Source organism: Solea solea, chromosome 21 (genome assembly GCF_958295425.1).
Source record: "Solea solea chromosome 21, fSolSol10.1, whole genome shotgun sequence".
Lineage (NCBI taxonomy): Eukaryota > Metazoa > Chordata > Actinopteri > Pleuronectiformes > Soleidae > Solea > Solea solea.
This window is the reverse complement of record NC_081154.1, coordinates 7465076-7491837: the sequence shown is the minus strand read 5'-3', so window position 1 is coordinate 7491837 and position 26762 is coordinate 7465076. Positions and strand designations below refer to the sequence as shown.

At 42.6% G+C, this 26762-nt stretch overlaps 1 protein-coding gene across 5 annotated transcripts in view; it reads left to right on the top strand.

Moving 5' to 3' along the window:
• The window catches only part of jmjd1cb (jumonji domain containing 1Cb), a 92503-nt gene that overhangs the window by 16876 nt on the left and 48865 nt on the right, over positions 1-26762 (top strand). For 3 of the 5 annotated variants that reach the window (XM_058620150.1, XM_058620151.1, XM_058620152.1), the window contains exons 2-3: positions 13836-13880; positions 23650-23850. In XM_058620150.1, coding sequence (XP_058476133.1) covers positions 13836-13880; positions 23650-23850 — 246 coding nt within the window. The remainder of the gene's footprint in view (positions 1-13835; positions 13881-23649; positions 23851-26762) is intronic. The other 2 variants (XM_058620154.1, XM_058620153.1) reach the window with 1 other exon arrangement.

Below are 26762 nucleotides of genomic sequence, written 5' to 3'. Positions count from 1 at the left end.
TTGCTTTCAATAGACGGGACTCTGTCGCTGTGAATGCTTCCATTTATGACCGTGACAAGCATTTTGGAAACGCAACACTGGTGTTCCCCGTTACACTCGAGACAAAAAGACACGTTGGACCAGTGTCAGTGGAGCTTTTGCTTTTATTGTAGAGGTGTGTGTGTGTAGATCAGAGGAGTTACCTTCAGACAGACAGTTTCTAAATTGTCTCATTACTCTGAGAGGTGACTGCGCTGCTGCACAGAGCAGACTCTTTCAGTGTGTAACTCCAGTGTCTGAATAATAACTGGTATTGAACTGGTATTTATTTGATGAACGCGGAGGGACTGAAGCAAATGTGTTTAATAGCTGAGAAGCAGACGGTGGAGCAGGTGGGCAGGTTATGGAGTCGCTGTGCCTGAAGACGGTGTAACAACATTAACAGTCTACCACAAACAGCCACGGTGAGCAGTGGGGTTGTTGAACTGCGCTGCATTTTTATTGAGAGGCGTTTCTTATGTTTTGCCCACCACATTAACGAGCAAACCGCATCAGTCGAATTAACATTTCTCAAACCTTTTAACAGAATTGGGTCATTATAAGATTTGCAGCAGAGCTGTTGTGCCGGCTTGCATTAGACTATATCGGCGTAGGTAATTAATGTTGGGAAATAAATAAAGAACTCGCGTTACTTATGTCGTAAACTAAATTAGCACAGATTAAATAGCAACAGCGTTGTTTTTCCCGACTAAAAATATACTATGGGAATCAGGCGAAAATAAAACAACCTCCTCATTTGTTTAATATCTACATCCATGATCTGTGATCTGTTCCCATACAGCTCAGTCTGTACATAATGTTTGGAATTAGTCTCATGTATGATTTGTTTATTTATGCCCATTGGCAAAGAGGCCACGGTTTATGTGGTGCCGGTGAATTTTAACTGTAAACGATTATGTACACACACACACACACACACTTATATCAGTCATGATAAAATTTGATAAAACTCTGTTCGGCACACAGGGCTCTCCGTCATCACAAAGCCTATTTACTTACTTAATCAGAGTTCAATTGTGTTGTTAAATCCTTTTATTTTCATGATGCTAAGTCAAACAGTACAAGGCACTTCTTTGTATATCATTTGAATATCAGTGACACTGTGGTTTCCCAAATCTGGGCGTTTGAAGCAAGATACAATTGAGGTAAAGCAGTTCTGGGAGCGACGCACGCACGCACGCACACACACACACACACACACACACACACACACACACAGGAGACGGACTGATTTACTTGTGATGAGAGCAAATGAGCCAATTCTGTTATCACCACATGATTCTGAGCTCAGTAAAGTGGCTGGCTGCTGCAGGGGAGAACCCCATACTGTTTGTTTGGGTGTGTGTTTACTTTGAAGGTTCCTCATGGAGAAAGTCTTTCATGACTGTCAGACTGAGGCGGATCATCGGCGGCCTTGAATGACAACCGTTGCGAACGGATTTCACCGGCAGGAGCGTTATCTATGCAAAAATTAAAACAATGTTATAGTTTTTGTTGTTGAAAGGAAAGCACAACAGTCAGCCGCAAAGAATAAAGTACTTCGAGTAAATTTGTAACAACTGATTTGTTTTTCTTAGAGAGATGTCATAAAAAATATGACAAATACTGGACATTTATTTTGTTTTAGACCTATTTTTGTCACTTTAGGTATGATTGAAGTTTTAAAAACACACTCGTACTTTTATGAATCCAGTGGCACAGCTCCTTTTGTTCATCACTGTCCATTTCAATCCCTTTTAAGAGGAAGCAGTGAGCTTATTTTTCCCAGATACGTTCCACAACAGAACAGCTCAGCCGTTGAATCACAGTTTTCAGTTGGGTCTATTCAAGTCATTTCCTTTGGCCTTTGACACTTTGGGGGGGGGGCGTTGCTCATGAATCTGGAAGTTATTGTTGATTCTAGGCCACATCATGTTCGCATATTTGTCACTAAGTCATGTGTCAACTTCCTCTAAGTTTAAGCCGGGTCAAATGAGATTTTCTATCCGCTACTATCATGTCATTGAAACTTTATTTTGAATCCATAAACTTTTAAACAACATGGCAACAGCCAAAGCTACACTTTAGGCTGACTCCTCTGTTTCCGTTTGTCGGCCGAGTGGGTGGACTTTGACCCGTGGGTCTCGGTAACTCGCTGAAGATAAGAACAGTAGCCAACGTCTCCGTTTGTGAATGAAAAAGAATGACACGGCAGCTCACCACTGAAACGGAAACACAGGAAACACTGTGTGCCCGAACACTGACACATTTTACTTCCCCGTACTGCGCCCAAACAACATTCCGCACACATATTAATGAACTTAAAATGATAAATAAAAAGTAAGTGTTGAATAACGAGCCTTACGGTCTACCTTTTTAAAAATGACTGCATGGTTTTTAGTCTTCAAACTAGCAGGTTTTTGCTTATATAATATATTTTCTGCTGTGTGTGTGTGTGTGTGTGTGCGTGCGCGAACTCTTTCCGAGCCAGGAAACATGCAATTTGAAACGGTGGGATGGTGGAATTTCTAACCCACATGCTGTAGCAGGAGATGAAGACACGTGAGCCAGTTGACCTCAAACCATCTCTGAGAGAGACGGTGGGGAGGGGACGGGGCGCAGTGGTGAAATATACACACACACAGCAAGGAGAAATATGTGTGTGTGTGTGTGTGTGTGTGTGGAGGGAAGAGGCAGGGGGAGAAGGGAGACGCTGTGAACAAACAGTGCCGGTGACATAACATGTCCTGTAATTGAATTACCTCTAACATTACCTGGGACACGGGTTCAGTTTCACAGAGCGAGGCATGGGGCAGTGCCACCTCTTGTCCCGCAGGGAATACAGATACAAACTGTATTCACAGTGAGATCAGACACTTGAAGGAGGGGAAAAACAGGCCGAGACAGAGAGAGAGAGAGAGAGACAGAGCACAAGAGAGATGGAATACGGAGGTTCTCAGTGTCTGGTTTCAATTAACATGCTCGACAATCCTGCTGTGTTTGTCTCTTGGCTTTCACACATGTGTAAGGGTGTGCGTGCGTGTGCGTGTGTGTGAGTGAGAGATAGAGAGACTTTGTCAGTTTGAGGGTTATTTCATGTCGTGGAGCTTCCCTGAGGGTTATGGCTCAGGCCCGTTCTTTTTTATCCCACTAAACAATAATATACAAGTCTCAGCTATCGTATACAAATATACTACACACATTACATATAGTGCATCGCATAATGGAGACCACACATGAATAATCCTATGTCAGAGGCACAAACATGCACGTGGGTGGCCTATAACTAGTTCCTTGAACTCAGAGGGGATCCAGTCCAAATTAATTTTTTGGTTAACTAGTCAACAATTGTGTCCCTACCCCGGGCTGACAGTGATAAAGTCAAATATACGACCGGCTGTATAAAATCTTGGCATACAGGCCTCACTTTAACACTGGCTGCTGGTCAAACAACCGACTCTCCATGTCATCCTTTCATATAATGCAGTAAAGTTGATTTGTTGGACGGCGTGCACTTTAATCATTTTTGGAGGCTTTAGAGATAAGCGTCGACTTTGCGAGTCCTAATCAGAACACACACACACATTTGTATTCTACAGATCGTGACAACGAGGTTTTCAAAGAATTGTTTGAATGAGTCCATTTGACCATAAACTGCACTGAAACCTGAAAAACACTGCGCATGCAGAGATGTACCCATTTACTTTTCCAAAGGTTTTTGATTTTTTTACAGCCCTGTTAAGACGCTTTCTTTTTTTTTTGCCACAAAAGTAATCCTATTGGTCACCTGTTTATGTTTATGGGTTATGTTTCTTTGTGACCTCTATTGGGCAGTCGCAAGCAAATGTGGAATACGGTGTCTCTGTTCCTGTCTGCGATGCCGGCAGCATTTTTAAATGTCTCTGTTCTGGGGGCTTGAAAGGTCTGTAGTGTGGAGGTCAGACGTAGCTGTAGCAGATATGATGCCGTTTTTTCTTGTGTTTCTAACGCAGACCAGACCAGGTTAAGCCACATTTATCGTTTTCATTTCCATAAAGTCCTGACTCCCGTCCAGTTTTTTTCTCTTTGATTCAGGTCTATCTGTTCATGTGTGCGATCTTGATGTCAGGATGTAGTTAAGTTTGGCTCCGACTGAGAAGTTACTATAGTTCACTGCAAACACAGAGAGAAGCGTTTTTCCTGACATGGCAGAATGTGTGTTCTGCTGCTCTGCTGGATCCATTTCAAACACACACACACACACACTCACGCACATGCACACACTGCCTTTGTTGATGTTTGCGTTAAATAGCTCGCGGTTGAGTCATCGCTCCTCTGTGTATCTCCAGCTTTCACTGGAGTTTCTATTTCTTTTTTTTCTTTTTTTGTCGTCGGCTGAACAGCTGAAGGTTTCAAGCCCGAGTCAAAGTCCACATTAATTCAGATACTGCGGGCCCTTTAAACTTTAAATTTACACAAAAAGGCACCATAAAACCATTTTGACACGGTTCCTAGTAATTAAAAGCAAACTTCTTCAACTTTCAAGAATCTTAAAGATTAAAAATACCTTTTCCCTGTTTTTTTGGACAGAAAAGGTTAGCGCTTTGTCTCTTGGTTGTAATGTGGATGTTACTCTCTGCGGTTTTGGCTTCACAGAGCCGACAGTAAACAGGCCTTGTTACGGCAAGATCACCCTTATATTTTTGGACTCCAGAATAGTGTGGTGAGGTTTGAGTCTCATGTGCTGTGTAATTAAGCCGGGGCTAAATTTAAACCAATCTGTGATTAGATTTAACAAGCTAACAAACACAGACAGCGCTGCAGCTCTCGCACACATCACATACATGCACTATTGCACGCGTGTCGGACGTATTGTCACGAAAACCCGCGATATGCTCTAGTTTTCAGAAGAGAATTTTAATATTTGCAGGTTGCATTAATTTAAGAGTTAAAAACCTTGCTCAGGTTCATGCAGTATACACTACATTTACCTCCATTCATTTTGGACAAGTCAATTAATGCCCTAACCCTTAACGCGTCCTCAGTAATGAGATTCTGCCTAAGTAGGACCAGGTTTTGGCGTCTATGGACTCGTAGTCCTAACAAGGTCAGTGTTTTTGTCCGAAAATGTCCTAAAGAGGTGACAAGTACACACACACACACTCAGTCAACCCTGACAAGTGGCCGTAATGGTGCAGAATTATGAAAGGCTATCCGTGTGATGTCAGTCACTGGCCACCAGTTTGAAAACAGAAAGCTCCAGAATGACTGACAGCTGTAGACCAAGCTGTCAGTCATTCTGTCTGCTGCCCTCTCCCTCCCTCTCTCCCTCTCTCGCGCTCTTTCTCTGCCTATTCACTCACACTTACTCCATCACCAACACGGTTTGTGGTCTCATTAAAAACAAAGGTCTGAGGCAAATGTCCACGAGGAAGAGAGAGAGAGACACGCAGAGAGACAGAGAGAGAAAGAATGCAGACACGTCTCAGAGGAGTAAGAGAAGAAGTCGAAGTCTTGAGGCCAGTTTATTGTTTCTGTGTCAGCATGTCTACAAGAGTCCATGTGGACGTTGTGTGGGCTGTCCATCCTGTGTGTGTGTTGTGTGTACACATGTTGTTTCATGCAAAAATGTCCAAATGTCTCCATACTTGGTGCTATTCATACCGAACGGTCGCACGGACACATTTCCTTTTTTTTTCTTTTTCCACTTGTTAAGCCAAAGAAAACAAAGAGAGGCTTCTTTTTTTTTTTTTTTTTTTCCTGTCACACTTACTAGTGTGCAGGTGTGGAATGTGCCCACGTATGCTCAGTCCTGACTAGTTTGGATCGAGGCTCATCCACGTCCGCTGGATGGAAAGGGGAAACCATTAAACCGGCGTTGCGAGCAGTTACCACCTGAGCAGCACAAGTCAGACAATTAAAGATAGAGGTGAGTCAGGAAGCCTGTCCAGGGTGTACGTCGCCTTTCGCCCACATGTCAGCCAGGATTGGCTCCAGCCCTCCCCCCCACGACCCTCATGTGAGTGAGTGAGTGAGTGAGTGGGCCAGGAGGCTGTGTCCTGTACCGCTCCAGCTGCTAATTGTTCCAAAGCCTTTGTCTTGGTCATTGTTTGCCAAGCTCCTGTCATCTTTTTTTAACAACATGCAGCTGATGATCTTAGACCACACGGGTTTTTATCAGCTGCAGAAAACACACAAGAGTGAACTACATCTAGTGTTAATTGATATTCCTTTTCATTAAAGCCAGAGGTTTCACTCTTATCTTACAGACTCCTTCAGCACATGGCGTGTACATAGTGGTCCCACAGATCGGTATCGCCACTGTCAAATAAACATTACTGAGTCGTTGAGAGATATTCCAGATAAAAAATACCGGGTTTTTTTTCCTGTATATGATTGACCTTCCCAGAGAAGTCATTTTCTAAGCCCTTGTACCAACCTGAAGCAGTTTTGGCAGATAGTCTTGTGTTGTGCATCTTAAAAACGGGTCTGCTTTTGTCCAGGATCTTCGTCTTTAAATTTCAAATGCCAAAACACATCTGCCTTTAGGCTCAGTGGTGCCTTGAGTGAAGCAGCAGCCACCATGTATATGTCTCTCACTTTAGCACGCCAAACAATTTTGGGACGAACAGCTGTAAAGCTCCACACATCTGTGGGAAATCAGAATATTGCCTATTGTGAAGTGATGTTTTTGTTTTAACCTTGTCTTATTCACACTGAATGACAGCTGTGACTATCAAATCCAATGCATGGAGTGAGATGAGACGCATCCTGAAAAGCACTAGTACTGGAAACGTGATCTATCCATGAATAAATAGTGCTGCCAGACCATTTACCTTCTGCTGTCTCTTGTGGTCTCCGTGTCCCCGTAGAAGGTGACAGACTTGAAAAGTTTCCAAGACACACTCAAAGTTCATTTCCGAATTAAATTGCTTTTTCAGGCAAGAACTGGAAAAACAATGGATAGACCTGAGGCCGCAGTGTCTCCGGCAGTGCCGTCGTGAAAGCTCATAAGATTGGTAATGCTTACACAGCTCATGTTTGCTTTGTTCTTTGCTTTGTTTCTGCGCGTCTGTCAGTGACACACACTTTATTATTGTGTTGACATCCCCCGTGTTTACTGCTATGGAACCCACAGTGGAGGGAAAACACTGATTTTCAGACTACAGACACTGTAGAACTCCTTAATCTGTCCCCCGTGGATGTGACTGTGTGCACGCTAATGTCTGGTTAAACCACTCTAATATGGAAGTCTGCATTGAACAGATGGTAGCGAGCAAGCTGCTGTGTATGCGTGTGAGTGTATGTGTGTACGCGTGCGTGCGTGATCTCTTCAATAAGGCTCTTTGGCTGCATTACTGTCCTCAACAGTGGGGTAGATATGAACATCTGTACCTGACACTGCATTGTGGATAACAATGGCATCTCTAACTACCGATAAAAAGAGTTCATCTGCGGCTTCATCGATTAACAGAAAGTAATTGATTATGAATAAGAATCAGAAACCAAACCAACCTAAAACAAACATGTTGTTGTTATTGCAGCAAGGACGTCAAGACTCCTTATATTGATTTTTCTACCATTAGACCATCAGACCTCTTCCTACATCCTCAACACGTATGCTGTCTCAGCTTAAGCAGGAACTAGCAGCTTGAGTACGCCGTAGTGACATCTTGAGCAGCTCAAATCCACCGCGTCAGACTAGTATATGACAAGAATTAAGCTCACATTTGGGGCTCCCATGATTATGGCCTTCTCTGATTTGGTAAAAGACTGAGGCTTACTTAGAAGCTTTAGTAGAGGGAATATCGCAGCATTGCTTCCTGGCTGTTCAATGAGTCTGCACCTCAGATGCCTTTAAAACTCTTTATCTTTTTAAGTTTCACTATACATTAACACCTCATACAGTTTTCTGTTTGCTCTGGTGAGATAATGAAAAAAAAGATTTGGACTCTCTGTGTCATGTCTGCCTTTTACATTTTTCATACAACAGTCATCTAACATACAGGTTAGATGACTGTTGACTCAACTGTGACAGAGGATTGAGGTTAACGCTCTTTGTGTTTGAGCGCAATCGCTCTCCCTGTGTGTGTGTGTGTGTGTGTGTGTGTGTGTACTGGATAAATACGAGGTGAATTCACCGTCACCTCAACTAACCAGAGCTCTCAGGTGTTTCGGTATGTCTCTGTCTCGGAGATGTGTTCAGTTAAGGGTTGTTTAGTGTATTTTTTCTTTGATTATCTGATATGGATTATGGTTATTTAAGACCAAACCACTTGAAAACAGTGCACTACAGTGTCCAGGTGGCCTGGTTTAATGGCATCTGGGTTTCTTTGTGATGTTTTTCTCTGGGCCAGCTGTGTGACTCTATGTACAGTATAGACGGTGATAATGTTTCCTATATCAATGACTCGCTCAGCTGTGTTTCACCAACTAAAGATTTTAGTTCAGTAATTACTGACACTTTCAGACTATTAGAGCCTTTTGTTTTAAAATGACTCGGCTATTATATTCCCTGAAGCTTGAATAACTGATTCTCATGATGATATTACGATGTCTGCAGACAATCAGCCCGTGTATTAACCACCGCAAATTGTTCCATTACAACACAGCCAGTGAGGTGCACGTGGGAGATTAGAGGTGACATTTAATTCAGCAGATCTGCTGCAGGAAAACAAAGCATTACACCAACATACAGTATATCACGCACCTGGGAATGTCATGGCAACCTGCGGTCTATGGAGTTTGTGCCAATGCTTTGATCATTTATAATTTTCTCCCACAGTTATAAATCTGTCAGACCTTGAACGTGTAATGTTCTCAAGTTGCTTTATTGAGTCTTGTTACACCCACAGATGTATACTGAATCGTCACACAATACCGTAGGCTGGTTTACCATGGAAATATCAGGTTAAAAGAACCGGAGGAGTTGTCTTTTGTGTCGTAAATCTTTATTTATGTATTTGTACACCAATCGAATGGCTGGTGAAGGTTTTATCCCAGCTTGTGCAGTCCTGTTGTTGTGTTAAGTGTTTTGAGAGGCCAGTAAGAATGTTAGGTGCTTCGTCAAAGCGCCCCAAGTACCGCTGTATTTGTAGCAGTGGGGTCGTATTGTAGCAGTCAATGTTATGTTCTATAAAACTGAGTGTTTACAGTTACAGCAGGTGAGTAGACATCATGTGTTTGTTGTAAAACTGAACGTTTGCTGGCTCACGCGGTCATGCCCAGGTTATTGAATATTTTAGCAGCCAGATAACTTGACCTAGATTTACATCGACTACCAAGGATTCTCTGCCCTCTTTCACAAATGACACTTTTTTCCATGATACAGTTCTAACTGCTTTGCTCCACTCGTTTGGTATCAGCCACGTCGTTTTCCATTACTACATAGTACCTCCTCAGTATGGGGATGGGCATACTCTTATAATAACAAGATGAATTCAAATAACACATATGTAAATATATATATATATATATATATATATATATATATATATATATATATATATATATATATATATATATACCTGAGCACACAGTAGTGATGCTCTTGCAGTTTAAAAAGGAATAAAAAATGTGATTCTTGTTTTGAACATTGAGCTCAGAGACAGTATGACGTCACATTTTAGCATCGCCTCAGCTCGCTTGGAACCTCGCCAGAGCAGGTACCAGTTACTATCCCTAATGGAAAAGCAATAAAAACGGAGTAGAGTACAGTCGAGCCGAGTCGCGCTGCAACTGCATAACGGAAAAGCGCCAACAGAGATGCTTCATGATCACATAAGTGCACTGAAGACTCTTTGTGCTCATTAAGTGTAGAATCTTTCCTGCATTTTGAAACTGGAGACCATGAGAACATGAGCAGAAGTGTTGCAAGGGGAGTTGACAATAAAACAGGCTGGTAGAAAAGGGAAGGGTTATCTGTCCTGCTCATGTTAATGTGTAGATGTTCTGACAGCTAAATCCTTTGTGTGTATGCAACCGAGTTACACAGCCATAAATCTTAGCTTTTTTATGAAAACTACAAAATTAAATTGCTTCTTTCGGTTTTTTTTAATGCTTTACTTTCCGTGACCTTGAAGGGGTCATCATAAATCATTTTACTTTCTTGGGAACCTTGTAAAAGATGAGCTCACTGTGTGTGTGTGTGTGTATGTATGTGTACCATTACATGGCCTGACTCATGGTGTCACTGGGTTTATTTACCAGTGAGTCCCCCCCTCCCCCCCCGGGGGTCTGAATCAGCTGAGCGCCACCATATCTAATGTGTTCACTCTTAACACAAGCGCACATACACTACACAAAATGCACATGCATGTGGTGTGAAACTCACTCATTCATTAGCCAGCAGCCAGCAAGTGGATAAGAGGTTTCAGAATTTGCCTAATGAGTTCATCTTCTGAGCAGGCCGTGTGTGTGTGTGTGTGTGTGAGAGATCTGGTATTTTCACTCTCTCAGAAGATTTTCCAAACTCGTAAAAGAACACTGTGCATTGGTCTATAAACACCATTTTAAGTCTTAATTGGAACCATTGTTCTGTCATATGTATGGTTGAAATGTCTGCTATTCTTTGCACCTCAACCCTCACAGAAACTTCAACTGAAGCACAGGATCGATTGAAGCGTGGTAACCAGTCAGTCTGATTACACGTCACTTATTTGTAAGGTCTGGCTTAATAACGGCATTAGACGGCAGCGTGTGTGGGTTCGTGTGTGTGTGACAGGCTCATATTTCTATCACATGCACAACGTGAACTATCGATTGGATAAAAGACTGTGGTGTATAGAGTGCGTCTGCTTGTTGTCAGCTCAGCGGTGTTTCACACTGTTAATAGTCCACCAGATGTTGTGCGCGGAGGCCGCACCCTTTCACACAGCTCATTGTTTTCTCTATATTATTATATTAGGGTTTACTAGAAAGTCTTATTTTTACTCCACAATCAAAACAATCTACGTCACATGAGTCATCGGTCTGTTTAGTTCGTCTTATCTAATTCAACGCCAGTATTCAGTGACTGCGGCTCGATCTTAACTTGCCCCGAACTCCTTTAAGAATGAAATTGACACAGCTTCATATACTCACTTAGACTTGAAATCTAAGACATGTGTCTGGTGGCCTCGTGGTTATAGGAGACATTCCATATACTGTGGCAGCAACCAAGGCTGGATGATATGGCCAAGGAGGTTACATGTTCTAATCCTCAGACTCTATTCATGCATTTTCTGTCTATATTTGTTTTTCCACTGTGAGAATAACTTGCTTGTTTCTTACGCTGTTACTTATTTCTAAACGTGAATTGGAAAGGGTTTTTTTTTTTGGCAGTGTGAATAGCATTTACCCTGGCCAGCTTTTTCTACTGCCTTCATTGTCTTCATCTGCTACACCAGTAAATCCTAGGTTAGACAACACCTTTTTTTAGCCCGATAATCTGCCTGCTGACGTTGTATCCAGGGATGAGTATTAAGAACCAGAATTAAATTGATATCAGTCTATCACTGGGCAGTGTTGAAGTACAGTTAAACATCTGGACAAAGGACACCACTGTCGATATTCATGTCGCGTCAGTTCTGACTGCCGCTGCCAACAACTGTGGCGTTGTCTGTGCAACCGTCTCGGGCTCCAACTGTGACTGAAGGCTGAACATAGGGAACATGACTCAGGGAAAAGCAGTCGCAGGGCTGTCGCCAAGTTTATTATAAGACAACTCTTCTCTCTACTAAGCGCTCGACTCAACTACTGTTTGTTTTCCACGTGTGTCTAAAGTGATGAGATGGAGGGAAAATGGTAGACATAAAGTACAGACAGGTGGGGTGGAGTTTGATATATTTTTTTTTTTTTTAATTATTTGGCTGCAGTTGTGTGTCTTCAGCCACTTCCTTCATCACAATTAGCACTGCAGGAATAGCAGCTCTTAAAAACAAGTTTTGCTACTCTCATGGCTGCTGGAAGCATCTGTGTGTGTGTGTGTGGAGTCAGATGAGAGACAGGTAACACTGGAATCCCTCCACACCCACACATGCAAGGAATTAGCTAGAGGGAGCAAGTGATCAGACCACACTATACACCTTTGTGTGTGTGTGTGTGAGAATATTTCTAATACCCATGACCTTGTCTGTCACAGAATGTTGGGACGATGTTTTCAGGTTACTGTTTTGTTTGTCCAACCGCACACATGGTGCTGCGTGTCACCCATCGTATTTTAGAATGTCCAGCTGCTCTTTGACAATCTTTTGGCCCTCGGTAATGTTTGTTTGGGAGTGAAGCAGCTTCCTGTGTCAAGTACCGCCGTGGACGCGGTGTGTGTGTGTGGTCGGCTTACGAGCAGAGGTGTTAGCCACGTCCAGTGATTCCTTAAGACCCTTCCCCAAGCTTCTTCTTTGTCATAGTGATCGTTCCCACTGTCATATCCACTTTTATCAGGCTGTTTATCTGACTAAAGAATATTGGTCCAGAGAGAGATCACCGTCTGAACTCTTTGAAACCTCTGAAATCACTAATCCTTTTTAGGGCACATGCAGTATAAATGTATACACTCACACTCCCTCATCTCTGTTCCCTTTCTCTCTCTTGTACCAGGCTGTTATAGCCTGAGATGTCAGAGACCATTTGTCTTCTGCAATTCACACACACACACACACTTGTTCTTGTCGCTCTCCAAACCTTGTGCAGACCTACTTTTGAGTGTTCGCTCAAATAGAGGTCTCCTTTGTTCGGTACATCAACCCTCTATCCCTCTCTCTCTCTCTCTCTCTCTCTCTCTCTCTCTCTCTCTCCCTCTCTCCCTCTCTCCCTCTCTCTCTCTCTCTCTCTCTCTGTGTATGGCGTATGGAAAATCGTGGCCTCCCCTCTGTCCCTCAAAAAGCGCCAAATCTCTCTCTCTCTGTCTCTCCCCCCTCAAAAACACACATTTTCTCTGTCTCCCTCCTTCATATTCTCTCTCTCTATCTCACAAACATACACTGTTAAGTCTTAGTGAAGTCACATGCATCTGTAGTAGTGCTCTGTTTCCCATATTGGCCTGACACGACACCACAGGGTATTCACGTGACGGTAATCTGACTAGCCGTGTGTGTGTGCATGTTACCAGTGTGGTTACATTGATATTGAATAATTAAATAAATATTTATTTAAAGCTTCATTAATGATGTGTACTAAGCTTTAATAAATCAGATACAGTTGTGGCATGGGAACTGCCTTCAGCGTAGGGCCTTTGTTTTGGTGCGTTTGGAGAAACTGTTGATAAAAATATATTAAAAAAAAAAAAAAAACTGTGGATGTTTTAGCTGTCCACTCTGCTCATGTCGGGTGCTGCTTGATTGTTACAGACGGGTCAGTGCTTCGGTGTCAGTCAGACGGAGAGTAACAGTGGGGCAAAGGACTTGGAGAGCTTGTGTTATTATGATAAGTGTTCATTTTAAAGGGCAATTGTTGGCATCACAGTAAGAAAACCTTTAAGTCTACAATTAATCATCACATTATTTTCACTGTACTCATCATCTCACAGCCATTCACAGGATATTGCCCGGTTTCATTCAGCTTCGCTTTCCTGTCACGGCTGTATCTCTGATATTTAGCTATAAGTGAACTACAATATTTCACTGTGACATCATTGTTCCACGGTGTAGTGTCCAATTTCTCACCCTTTTGTCTGGCATTACTATAACCTACCTGAGTCATATTCTCTACTTTGCATGGGTAAGACTTTTACCTGCATGCTTATGGGTTCATAAAAATGTACTGATCTGAAGGGAGACGCATACCCTCAGTATAACTGTAACACACAAATGTCAAAATCATACCATAACACAAATAAAATATTTGGCCACTTGTATTTACAGACGTCCGTCAGCACCGTCTCTGAGAATCACCTCTGCACACATGAGGTAAAAAGTAATCGGTCGCCTGACTCTTTCTCATTGTGCAGGATAAACAGAATACTAACACACACATGCACACACGCACGCACACACGCACGCACACACACACGACACACACCCACACACACACACACACACTCATAAGCTTGCAGGGTCCTCAGGCAGGCATGCAGGCATGCGGGCTGGAGAAGACAACAGGGATTTTCCCTTACTGCCTCTGCAGCGGCTGCCCTAGATTCCACCAAACGATTGTCTCGATGCAACTCGGCTATTATTAGAGCTGTATTATCAGGAGAGACGGAGTGAGAGGGGAGGACGGAAGGAAAATGTAGAAGAGAGAGAGAGAGAGAGAGAGAGAAAAAAAAAGAAAGACAACAAATGCCTTGTTTTTCCTTCCACTGAATATTCATCACAATGTCTCTGTTGGTTTGTGTCACAAGGGCTCCTCAGAGTATTCAGGCTGTACAGTAAGAGAAGTCAGACACTCGCCTCAGTGATGTTTCTGTTGCACCCCAAAAATCGCAAGGAGACTTAACATACTTATAAAGAGGGGAATAACTTTAGTTTGAAAAAAAGGGATAAAACTGATTTGGCCACACGTACAAATGATGTGACAATTGTGTTAAAATGACTGAATTCACATGCTGCCTTGTATAGCATAGTCATTATTAATTGTACAAGTATATTTGATTTAAAACACAAATTCCTCCAAAGATACAATAAATTCTATGGTCTAACACATTACATTTGATAAATTAAACTTTTATGGAACATATTGGCATAAAGAGCCGTGTTTTCAGTGGACAAGCCTAAGCTTTAACACGCTGCACACCTTCAAACACATCAAAGACGAACTCAATTCAGCCAAAAGGAAGTATTTAAGTCTTTTCCCCAGCAATGTCTTTACAACAACATTGAACTATTTTTGGATGAGCCTTTTCCTTCTCTCTCTTCCTCTCACCTCTCCCTCCCTCCTCTCTTCTGGGCCCACACATCCTCTGAGATGAAGGAGGAATCGAGGAGGAGGGTGGGGGTCACATCACTCCTCCTCAAGGCTGTTTACTTTGCCTCTCCCTCTCTCTCTCTCTCTCTCTCTCTCTAGCTCGCTCTCCCATCTTTTTCTCAGTCTATCGCTGTTCTGTGTCTGCACCAAGTTATTTTTCTTCCTCTCTCACTCGTCTCCCAACTCCCCCCCCCCCCCCCCCCCCCCATTTCTCTCTGTACGGCGTTTCATGTCTCAACGCTCTCTCTGTCGTTCTTGCCATCTTGCGTCTGCTCCGGCTCCCATGTGGGTTTGACAGCGAGAGGTAGAGTGAGGCAAAGAGACGGCGGGAGGGAGAGGTGACCTTGTGGAAGAGGGGATGTCTCTTCATGCTGTCATTGGATATTACTTCAGCTCATCTGCTCTCTTATTCCATTGCTCTCCTTCACATTACTAACACCTCCGTGAACCCCTACAACAAAGCCATTCTTTTCTCCTCCTCCTGTGTTCTGTCTATCCATCTCTGTGATGAATCTTTGACTCGGCCGGACCACGTTGAGCTGATCTTATTTTGTAATGCTGTTAAATCACACTGAGGACATTTTTATTGACTCGGGAACTTAGGTGACACAACAGTGCGGCTCTTCTCGACCTTAATCGTCTGCGTGTGTTGCTGCGACGTAAAGCGACCGCCTGTGGACTTTGTTATGTTGGAGATCCTTTAAAACCCTCAGTGGTTTTCACCAGGAGCCTGTTGTCTTTGTTCTCTTCTGGGGGGTGGGGGGGGGGGAGGTCGATAATGTGTCCGTACAGATGTTGCCATGTGTAAAGACGTGTGAAAGCAAGAAGCTGAAAAGCAGAACGTAACAAGTAGAGAGAGCAAACACGTGGAATTTATTGATATTACACGTCAGTGTACATAGGTCTATTTATTGACTGTAAAGTATGAAGGACCTCTCTTCATAGAGCTAGTACCTGTTGATGTGCATTGACGTGTTGGTCTGGATGTGACGGCAGCCAACATGGAACCATTTACAGCTGGGTCCGTTCTCCTTCACTCTCATCACGTATCAATTATCAGCTCAGATGACTTTGTCCGTCACGTTTCCCCTTTTGTCCTACCATTTACCATTTACCATCTTCATAGCCAGAGCCATTCCAGTTGTCAGCAAACCCACAGTTTTGTGTCAGGAGAGAACATCAAATGTGCCTCTGCCCACAGCCGCCCCTACTTGAATGCTGTTTTGCATGATGAGATTTCTTCTTCTCCGCTCTCCCTGTCCTTGAATGATGAGATTTTTTTCTTTTCTCTCTCTCTCTCCCTCTTTCTTGCCTTCCCTCTGTCTGACTCTTTCTTGATTGTTAGTAATTGCGAGGAGAAGCCAGCCAAGAGCCCAGTGACTCAGAAGCTGTTTCATATATTTATGCACCTCTGGGGGACCATCTCTCTGTCTCCCTCTCTCTTCCCTCGCTGATTGGTATTCTCTAGCAGTAGAAAGCCGCAGCAGTATCATTTGGCCCATTGTCGGGGAGGAGGCACCTTGGCTACAGAGTAATCTGTGTGGTTGTTGTTGCTGCGATGGGCTAGTGACTCGCTTTCCCCCCACTGCTTCACTCTCCTCTTTTTATGCCCCTGGAGGTGTTGTGTTTTTCAGGTTTGCCTGTCTGTCCCATTTGGCACGCACATACACTCGGATTCAAGGTTGAACCAATTAGAATTTGACAAAACATGTGAGGTAATAGGTCAAAACGATGAAGTGATGCCATTTTCTGTTAAAATGTCAATTCCACTGACTTTGGTTGGTGACGGCATGTAATCTAATCTTTGTCCACACCCTTGGAAATAGTGGCGATAGCGTCGATCTTAAACACAGCTGTGTGAAACATCCACGTTTTGCACCGTGACTCATTAAGACGCTAATGTTCTCTCTTAGCGTCCGATTAAATCTGAAATTTGGCAAGTAAGCATTTTCACTTTGATTGGTCAGCTCTCCTCCGATCACATGATCAGACACTTTCAGTTTATAACTGCAGAATAGACAGTAAGCAGTTTATGTAATCAGTGTGTGCCTTTGTGTTCTATAAGTGGACAACATATATAACACACGACTGGTTTGATGAAGCGTAAAAACACAGAGCAGTAATTCTAGTGTAATTTCAAGTCAGTCACCGTCATTTTTTTTTTAGTCTCCTGAAGTTTTCCAGCATAATTGTCATTTCTCTCTCATTTCAAATCACATTCCTTCCATACATCATTTTTTTTCTCTTCCATTCTTTCCTTAATAACGTCCCCTCTCCTCGTGCTTCATTTTCTGCTGTCTGTCACCGAGGAAACGATCCTCTTCCTCATTTGAATCTTCCTTACATCTTGTCCTCGCCTCTCTCTCTCTCTTGCACTGCTTCACACCCCACTCCATTGAATCCATTTCCTCTCCCTGACAGTCATTTTTTTTTATCCCTCACCCACACCTTCTATTTCAGTATTCATCTCTGTTTTTGCCTCTTTCTTTTTTTTTCTGTTTTCCCTTCCATATGTTACTCATTAGCCTTTGCCACTTATGCTTTATTCTCAGACATTTCCCTCCCCCGCTGTGTGTCTTTTCAGAACCAGCAGCTCGGTGTTCTTGATGACTTCACTCAAGCACAGCAGTAACTTTGCTGCAGTCTTTCCGTGCTCTGTCATTTTTTTCTCCTCTATAGCTCTAACCCCCCCCCTTTCATCATAAAAGCATTATAATAGCTCTGTCCTGTTGCATTGTACTCGACCTCGTATGACACTAGGACTGTTGTGGTGTTAATGCGTCCACACCCTGAGGAACCTTTTGTGCCGTATCAGTTCACTTTGGTGGATGTTACATATTCTCTGCATGTAGCGGCTGTAAAGAGTCCCTGCAGCATGAAGCAGGACGATGTTCACATATCCCGTTTGCATGAAAAGTATATATTATTTTGCAATTCCTTGCACACCCTGAGAGAGAGAGAGAGAGTCGAGTCATGTACACCAGTGTTCATTGCTTTAAAATGCAGTATTTCCTCTCTTCACACTTCATTGTGTTGTGGATTTAATCGTATGTTTGCCCATCAAGCTACACTCAGTCATCCTTAATGTCTATGTATAAGACGTTTTTTTTTGGTTTGGTTCCAAAGTGTACTTCCTGTTTGCTTAATTATCCCCGACATGAAGGGAAGTTCACCTGAGGCAAACTCACTACACTTGGCGGAGGAAGACACACAACTGTGTGTGTATGCGCAGTCCCTCTGTTCACACTGCACGTCACGAAATAAAACCAAGTCATGAATCCGAGAAACTGCGTGTAGACCTCCACTATAAAAGTTTGTGGCGAGGCGTAGATCAAGTCGAGGTTTAAAACCATTTCTAAAGCCTCGTGTGGCCCCCCGGGAGAGCGGTGGCCTCGATAACTGTGAAATAGAAGGAGTTGGGAACCAGCAGGACTCTTCCAACAGTGGCCTGGATGTAACTGAGGGGACCGATGGAGGCAACCAAATACAGATCCTGCAGAGTCCAAGACCTTAGACTGTTCACTTGTTCACCTTTCAGCTTTACAATGACCTGAAGCAAACTGCCATCACTTACATAAGTCTGTGTCTGTCCTGAAGTAGAAACATCTGTGCAGAGACCAGCTAACAAACACTTCCCACTGCCCAAATCCAGGTGTGTCAAACCTGTAGAGACTTAACCAAGAAGACCTGCAGCTGAAACTGCCTATGCTTCCATTGAGTTAAAGGAATGCTTCACTGATTTGCATTTAGCGTTGTATGACTACAATAAGTGTATTTTTGAAAAGTTGTGCTTCCCAACCTCAGTTTCCCCTGGAAGTCAGGAAATATCTTTATTCTTTTTTTTTTTTTTGTTACGTGCCATTTTATTTTCATTTAGCATCAGATTAAATATTTATAAATGACATCAAAGTTATTTCCAGACAGAACCACACACTTTGGTCACTCTATTCCATGTGCAAGGCAGTCAGTCAGGCTTGGGGTTTGTGGCCTTTTTAGTTAAAGGGGGATAAAAGAGTCTTTTTAGCCTGGCTAGCCTACATGTTTTCTGTGCAGTCAAGCTCAATAAATCAGATTAGATTTTTTTTTTTGTTGTTGTTGGAGAGCTGGATAGAGCTTACAGCCTCCGTGCATGTGTGTGTGTCTGGATGTGATTTACAGCAGTGTGATGCCAGGGCTGAAAGACTGACAGACAGACAGTCAGACAGACAGAGGGTCATCGTAGCTGAGTGAAAACCCCATGAAGTCATCCAAAGGGTTAAAACACGACAGATAAGACAGTAGCAGAAAGGACATCCATGTCATAAACCAGTAAAATCTGAGAAGTCAACGTCATTTATCAAACAAATCCCAGCATGATTAATATCGTCTGAGCCAGAGGGCTAACAGCGAGGACACAGTCGCATGCACAGATTGTGTCCAGCTTCCATCACCGTGTCACGTTGTCCTCATTTACCCTCTGCATGTACAGCCCGCTGTATGGTGTTCCGTGCCGTGTCGGTTTGTGTGTTCTCCGGCTTTCTATGCCGCTGCATTTAAAAAGGCAGAGTGTGCTGCTCGCGCCGCATTGGTCGCTCACTTCCCTCGTCTGGCGCTCATTGGTTGTCACTGGCCTCTGGTGCAGCCAGCCAGAAAGTAGCTCTGCAGCCTTTAGTGATGGGCAGATTATACAGCGTGCTTTCATATACACACAGTCACATATAGCCACGTATATACAGTACATATATATAGAGTCGTATAATGTACATGAACATGCAAAAACAAGATACGTGTTCGGTTTAATCCTTTTATTTTTATAGTTTTCAGTCAAATAAATCAGACATGATATAGATTTAGTACAAACCAAGAATCCACATTTCGGTCAGATTTTTGGACATCGCAGCAAAGACTGAATCCCACTAATTTTAGATGCAACAACAATAGGCAAAGCCGGAATAATCTTACCTTTACAATAAGAATGAGTTAAATAAAGCCTTTGTATAACAGTATAGTATAAGAGTATTCATTATAGAGTGTAGTAGTTTCATACTTAATTAAATAACGTGTGCTTTGCCATTCATTTTGTTTATTGTGTGTTTATACGCCGCCCTATACGCAATATAAGCGCTACAAAATGGTCAGGGTTTTCCCTGGTTTCCTAACCAGTGAAACAATGTCACCATGACGGTGTGTTTGCGTGTACATGCACTTAATTTGTGCTTCTAATTGAGACAAACATTTACCTACACCTTATTTTTGTTTACATTCATTTACATAAGTATATGAATGTGTATGGGAAATCACTGAAATAAATGAAAAGGTTACCGGAGCAAAAAGTTAGTCCGGAGCCGTGGAACTTTATCTTCTGCAGGACTGAATAGACTTGATTGGTCGATCGGATATTCGCGTGAATAAGCAGGTGCACAGGTATTCTTAATGAAGCGCTAGTAATCGTTTTTTACACGTCGATGTACACACAACCTCTCTTTCGCTAATCTTATATCTTTTTTTTTCATACGCCGCAGGTCAGCGTGTATGTTCGCGACGTGCTGCATTTAGTCCTTTTCACACACGACATCAGTCTGTTTGGAGACTGGAGAATTTAAATCAGTGATAACATAACACAACATTTTAGTGTTTAGTTTAGTGTTTTTATTGTGAGGTCGGGCAGTATGGTTCTCTAATTCACTTTCAGTTTAACACTAGTTGACATTGTACTAAATATACATACATTTAAAGCGCGTATGTGAAAATGTCTCCGTCCTTGAGACACTTTGCAAGGTGCGACTTTGCCGGCCCATCCTCCACAGGAGATAATAATAGCAGGAGATGCTGCTGACACACTGCTTAATGAGAAGTGGTTTGGGTGAGATGTGACAAACCCAGGTATAGCATCGTCAGGTGCACACCGCTACAGATACTGTGAAAGCAGTTTTTCCCCGTTTTTCGGCTCGGAGCTCCTGAATCATTGAAGCACACACTGTCACAGTCACACCATCTGCACAGTGTCGGGGCAGGGTCGCGTTTGGATGGCCTGCATCTGTGGTCAGCTCCGGTCCTTTGTCTCACTCGGTGTCTTTAACAGGCGCTATCAGCAGGCCTTCACAGGAGTGACACGCAGCCTATAGTGATGTAGCAATGGTGAGAGCTGATACTGATAAAAATCTGATGCAGTGCAGTGTTGTAAGTGTGGCATCTGCTCCCCTTTGTTCTCTCCCTTTGTCTCATATTCTGCTCACTGTGGCTGATAGGAGCCTACTGATCCTTGAGCTGTGTGTGTATGTGTGTGTGTGTGTGTCCAGCGCTCACTGCTGCCTCCCGTTACTGTGGCAACAGACTCACCAGACACTTTCTCCTCTCCTAGCATGTGAATGTCTGCACACATTACCGACTATTAACGCACTCGCTGACAGTCATGTGTATGCAGAAGGATGGTCCTCAGTGTCTTCCCTCTAGTCTTTTAACAGTCCTTATCCCGCGTTTGTGCCATTTATGTCGGTAGTCTTTAACACGGGTGAGCGACTGACAATTATGCACTCATGTGGCAGCAGAAACAAAAACACAAATGTATATCGTGAATACGCACACTTGCACTGTTGACAGAACAGGTTAAACGGGAATGTCTCACTCACTCTTGGATTCTCTCATATGTGTAAAGTGAGGTGGAGAGATCTAAACCGCCGGACCAGTTGCAGGTGTTTGTTTTCAGTGCTGCAGTAGAGTGTGTGTGTGTGTGTGTGTGTGTGTGTGTATGAGTCAGAGAGACCTGAGGCTGTGAATAACTTACAGTAGGTCTAATTATGGCAGCGCTCTGACTACAGTGTGTTCACTTTACAGGCAGAATTTGGCAGCGGTCTGTCTTGGGTTTTGTGGAGTCACATTTTTATAAACTTGTGACCGAGTCTGATGTTTCCTGTTTTTAAAATTGGGTCACTGGCTTTCCTGTTGTCATGTAGCAGATATTGTACATTTGTATTTATCTTTACACTGCGTGATTTTGCAGTCTTTTACAGTATTGTGAACCCTTAGTCGAAATATTTGTGAAAACACAATATTGATGCAATAAAATAGTGTTTGTGCATTATTGTCTTTGAAACTTGCATTGTACTCGGTTTCGAGTGGCACTGTGTGCGCTGTTAAGCCAGATTGCGACCGCCTCTGTTATCTCTTTTTCGTTTTGTTTGCTGCTTTTAAGTCACTCGTTGATAACAGTGTTTATGTTCAGGGACTTTGTGTGATACTGATGAGCTGGGTTATAATGACCTGGAGAGAAATCCTTGTGTGATATTGATTTTTTTATTTTGTCTGATGACTGCATTTAGAGCCTTTGGGGCGGTGTTTTTGAATCAGATAAGAAAGAAAATAAGTATTTAGGAAATTATACAAAAAAAAACAAATGATACATTTTATGCTTTATCATCTCAAAATTCCAATGCTTTGCCCTAAAGAAAGACAATGTCGCCTCAGCTGCTGGAACGCTCTGGTGATCATTTATAATTGACACTGTAAACAGTTGATTAATTAATCAGAAGTAGTTTTTGGAATGTCATTAATGAATCAGTAATTAAAGTATTAATAATAAATGGCAGTACACTAAAGCTGTTAAATAAAGTGAATTAATGACACTCCCCTGAGATGAAATGGAGACGGTGACATTGACAGGTAGAGGTTCATCTTTGTTGTCTGGAATGAATTAGAGATGAAAGAATGGGCGGCGGATAGCGGAGCTGATGGAGTCCACAGTGTCCTGGAATGACTGCCACTGATACCGCGACATCAATAATCAATCGCGGCGTAACGTGAGAAGGGTCAGCCGATAAGAGCGGTGGGCAATAAACAGGCTGCAGCATCAGCGGTGCCCTCGGTATCTGCTCGCTTCAAGGGATCACTCGGCCGACTGCAGTGGTGTGTTTTTGTTGTCGCTGTCGAGGGGCGGGGGAGGTTGTTGAGGTATGAGGACGGATGAGGGGAACGGCGAGGATAGGAGATCAGATGGAGGAGAGGATGAAAATGAAATGGGGTGATGGATGGAGCACACGCACAAACACACATTCATGCGATCATAAGAAATCACACTCCAGTGTCATCTGGTGACTGAAAAAAAAAGAAAAAGAGTGGCTTCTCTGGTTCCCAATAATGCTGTATTATTGTTATTATACATCAGATCAGGATATATTTCAATAATAATACAAATAAAAATGTCAACATAAAAGAACAACAGGTGTGAAAATACTGCACGATAGGGCTGAACAATTAATGTTTATGCAATATGGCCTATTGCAACTTTCTAAATTGTTAAAGCCAAAATGTGTCAGAATATCATTTTAGATTCATTTTTGTATTGACCTATACACATGTTATTACACAGACTGAAGGGACCATCTTTGTTTCTCACAGATCTGCACAAATATTGTGTAATATTGATGTGAAAATGACCATTCCCTCTGGTATCGTCAATCATATTTCCTCTCAAAATAATCACATTTAGATATTTATTCAAACTCCTTCAGCCCTGCTGTATGATTTAGCAACAACACATGTCATGGTGGCCTAAGACACAGTACTGAACATGATAAACTGCAGCATGTTGCTGGAGTTGTGGGGTGGGGTTTGCATGCAGATGCAGAGGGGGGGTGGAAGACATGAGATGCTAATTCCTGCATGGCAGCATGGGGGGGGGGGAAATACTGAATACTGAAATACTGATAATGTCTGAATCACTAAACTACTCCACAATTGTTGCTGATGTGTTTGATGAATCTTGTCTTACCCTCGTTCTCTCCCTCCGATGTGCAGGTGTACGTGGAGTTTGATGATCAGGAGTGGGAGAAGAGAGAGTGGGTCAAGGTCTATGAGGATTTCCAGCTGTTTCTACTGGAGCACCAGCTGGTCTGGGCCAAGAGGAAGGAGGGAGCAGGAGGAGGAGTGGGAGCAGGTGGAGGAGCAGGAGGCCTGCTGCAGGCAACCAAGGCTAAACACATACAGTGGCCTGCTCTGGTAAGAGTTTTGTTTTCTATTTATAGGCCGGACAAAACAAACAGTTCATAGAGTATGACTAAGCTCTCTGTAATGTTTGCAGTGTTTACCACAAACTTTTGAAATCTCCTCTTCTAAGTACAAAGCTCAGGCTCTTTTTATTTTTCACCCTCACTTTGTGTAACGTATTTTGTTTTTGTGCACAGCCATGTCGCCAGTGTTGTCATGGTCTCTGTGACGCGTGTTGTTGTGCCGATCTGAGGCACACTGAGAAGTTGTTTATTAGCTGTTCTGCTGAGGGGCTCCGTCTGTCTGTTCAGCCACTAAATGATGCCACTTGTTTCCCCCTTTTTCACTGCAGGAAACTTTGGAAACTTTATTTTCACCCCAGAGGGTCTGCAGTCGCTGCTCTCCCTGTGAACGTTGTTCAAAGCTCGTGATTAACACACAATGTGACAAACAAACAAACAAACAAAAACCCTCTGATAGTGGTTGTTTATTTATGAAGCGATGAAACGTGATCAGACTTCTTGTGTTGCTTGAAAAAGCGAGATAAAAAAAGTGGAGCGTATGCAAAGGTGCGAGAACACGTAAACAAGTTAGCAGAAGGAGGGAAACAACCTGATTTACTACTGCGTTTGTTTTGTTTCTGTTCAGAAAACAGGAAGAAACAATCCTTCCGATTCAGAGCGGGAACAATATACCGTGTTTACAAAGAAAATCTTACTGAATTGTGTCAAACAGCACTGCCGCCCTGTTACTGGTCTAATTTTGCCTCATACTCAGATACTCCCATGTAGTAAATAATAGATTCATATTAGTTATTGATTCAGATTGTAAAATATCTGATAATAAGTATGTATATGTTGGATAACTTGATTTCAACAAGCTGTGTTTAACGTGGCAGACGTAGATGGTGATTTTCTTTTGGAACACAAAGGTTTTTTTTTTTTACTTTTGGTCACTGTTGAAACTGAAACCACATTTAAAACATATTTGTCTGGTGTGGTGGTTTGGATTGTTCCCACCCTCTGCTCTGTGTTATTATCAGTGAACACATAATCTTTGTCACATACACATGTGCTTTGTTGTGGTTGCAGAGCGGTTACTGTGGCGTTTTTTGTTGTTGTTTGCATGTGACACAGTTTCTCTCGCTCACACACGCACGCACGCGCACGCACTTCAGACAGTGTTTTTGTCAGTGTGCTCTGCTGGTATGTTTGTCGCTTACATGTAGGTTTCTATTGTCCCTCGCTGAATTTGGGTTATAAATGTTTGACAAAGAACACGCACAACATTGTGCTTCAATGTTTGTTTGTGTGTGTGTGCTCATAGTTGTTACCTCTTTGGGACCTTTTCTGGCATAAACACTGACCTTATCAGGTTCAGTAGTCCTCATGGAGACCAAAACCTGGTCCGAAATGTGGCGGAAGGTTAAGGTTAGGCATTAAATAAAATAAAGCTTTGCTTTGACTGTCCAAATAAAGGATGTTACTGCATGTCCTTAGAAGGATAGCTGCATAAACGTGCGTGTGAGTGTGTGCGATTCACTGTTTGATTATGTAATTGCAGAGTGCACTGCGCCATCTGGCACATGCATGAGAGATAAGAGTTCAAAGACTTCTACACACACATTTTTTAACTGGTTGTTTTTCTCCCCGTCAGACTCCTCCTCCTCCTCCTCCTCCTCCTCCTCCTCCTCCTCCTCCTGCTTTTTTACCCACTTGTTCATCATATCGCTGCCCCTCTGCTATTGTCATGGCAACAACTTCATAGTCTTATGCAGATTCACACACACACACAGTGAGAAATATGATGCTGTGAACATTTTTTTTTTTTAAAGAAAATGGAACAGTTAGATTATGAATGTCGTTTACATTACAGTCATTTGAAGTGACAAATTAAGCAGAAAATTTTGAGGTGAATTGCTTCTTAATGTAATAAAACAACACACACACACACACACACACACACTCTTTCCAAGGCACAGAACTTAAGAAAGTGTCATGCTGCTGTCTTCTGTTCTGAAGTGTGTGACTGGAGGAGTTTCACTTCGAATGGTGTCACATATATAATTGATTAACCTCCGATAAACAGGAGTAAATGTGACATAATGTGACAGCAGCCTCAGCAGTCAGACTGCAGTAAAAGGTGTCACTGGGAAAAAAGAATAGCACTCTCAAGAATTCCCAGGCTAGATATTGTACATTTTCCTCGGCACCAAATGCATAAAAACAACAATGAACTCTGTGGCTGTCGCTGAATATTTTGACTATATTTATTTTTGAGCACATGTGATTACTAAAACAATGCACAGTACAGGTTTTTAGACTATGAGCAGATCACAAGACTTAGTTTCCTTCACAAGAAAGTCATTTAAAAGATGTTAAAACACTGTATTGGACTGATAATGCTAAGATTGTGCATCAGTATCGAAAGAAGTGTTATCAAGCCCTTCCTAATGAAAACATAGGCTCTGTGATCTCGAACGCTTCTACTCGGCCTAGTGTCGTAGTGATTTGCATAAGCATTTCCAAGGAGGAATTATCTGAAATACAACAGAAAGTCTGTTGCCAAAGCACTGACTGCAGGAATTAGCAAGTGCTACACATTCTTATCAACTTGAGAAAGAAAGACGCAAAGAACATCTGACACTCTTTATTTTCAGTCGCTGACGTCCTTCTTTCATGCTTTTTGGAATTTCAAGCTCTCGGAGAGATTTGGATCTGCTCCAGATGCATATATTAGTCCACAGAGAGACAGACAGCTTGACTCATGATAAAATCATTACATAACTAAACCCTTGTGATTTCCACACTCTAACACCCACAGTCCCCTATGTCTGTTTTCCTTTGCCTCTGCCTCTCTCGCTTTTTTTTTCATTCTAATTTTTCCAGTCCTCCTCATTATTACTCCTCTCCTACATTATGCCT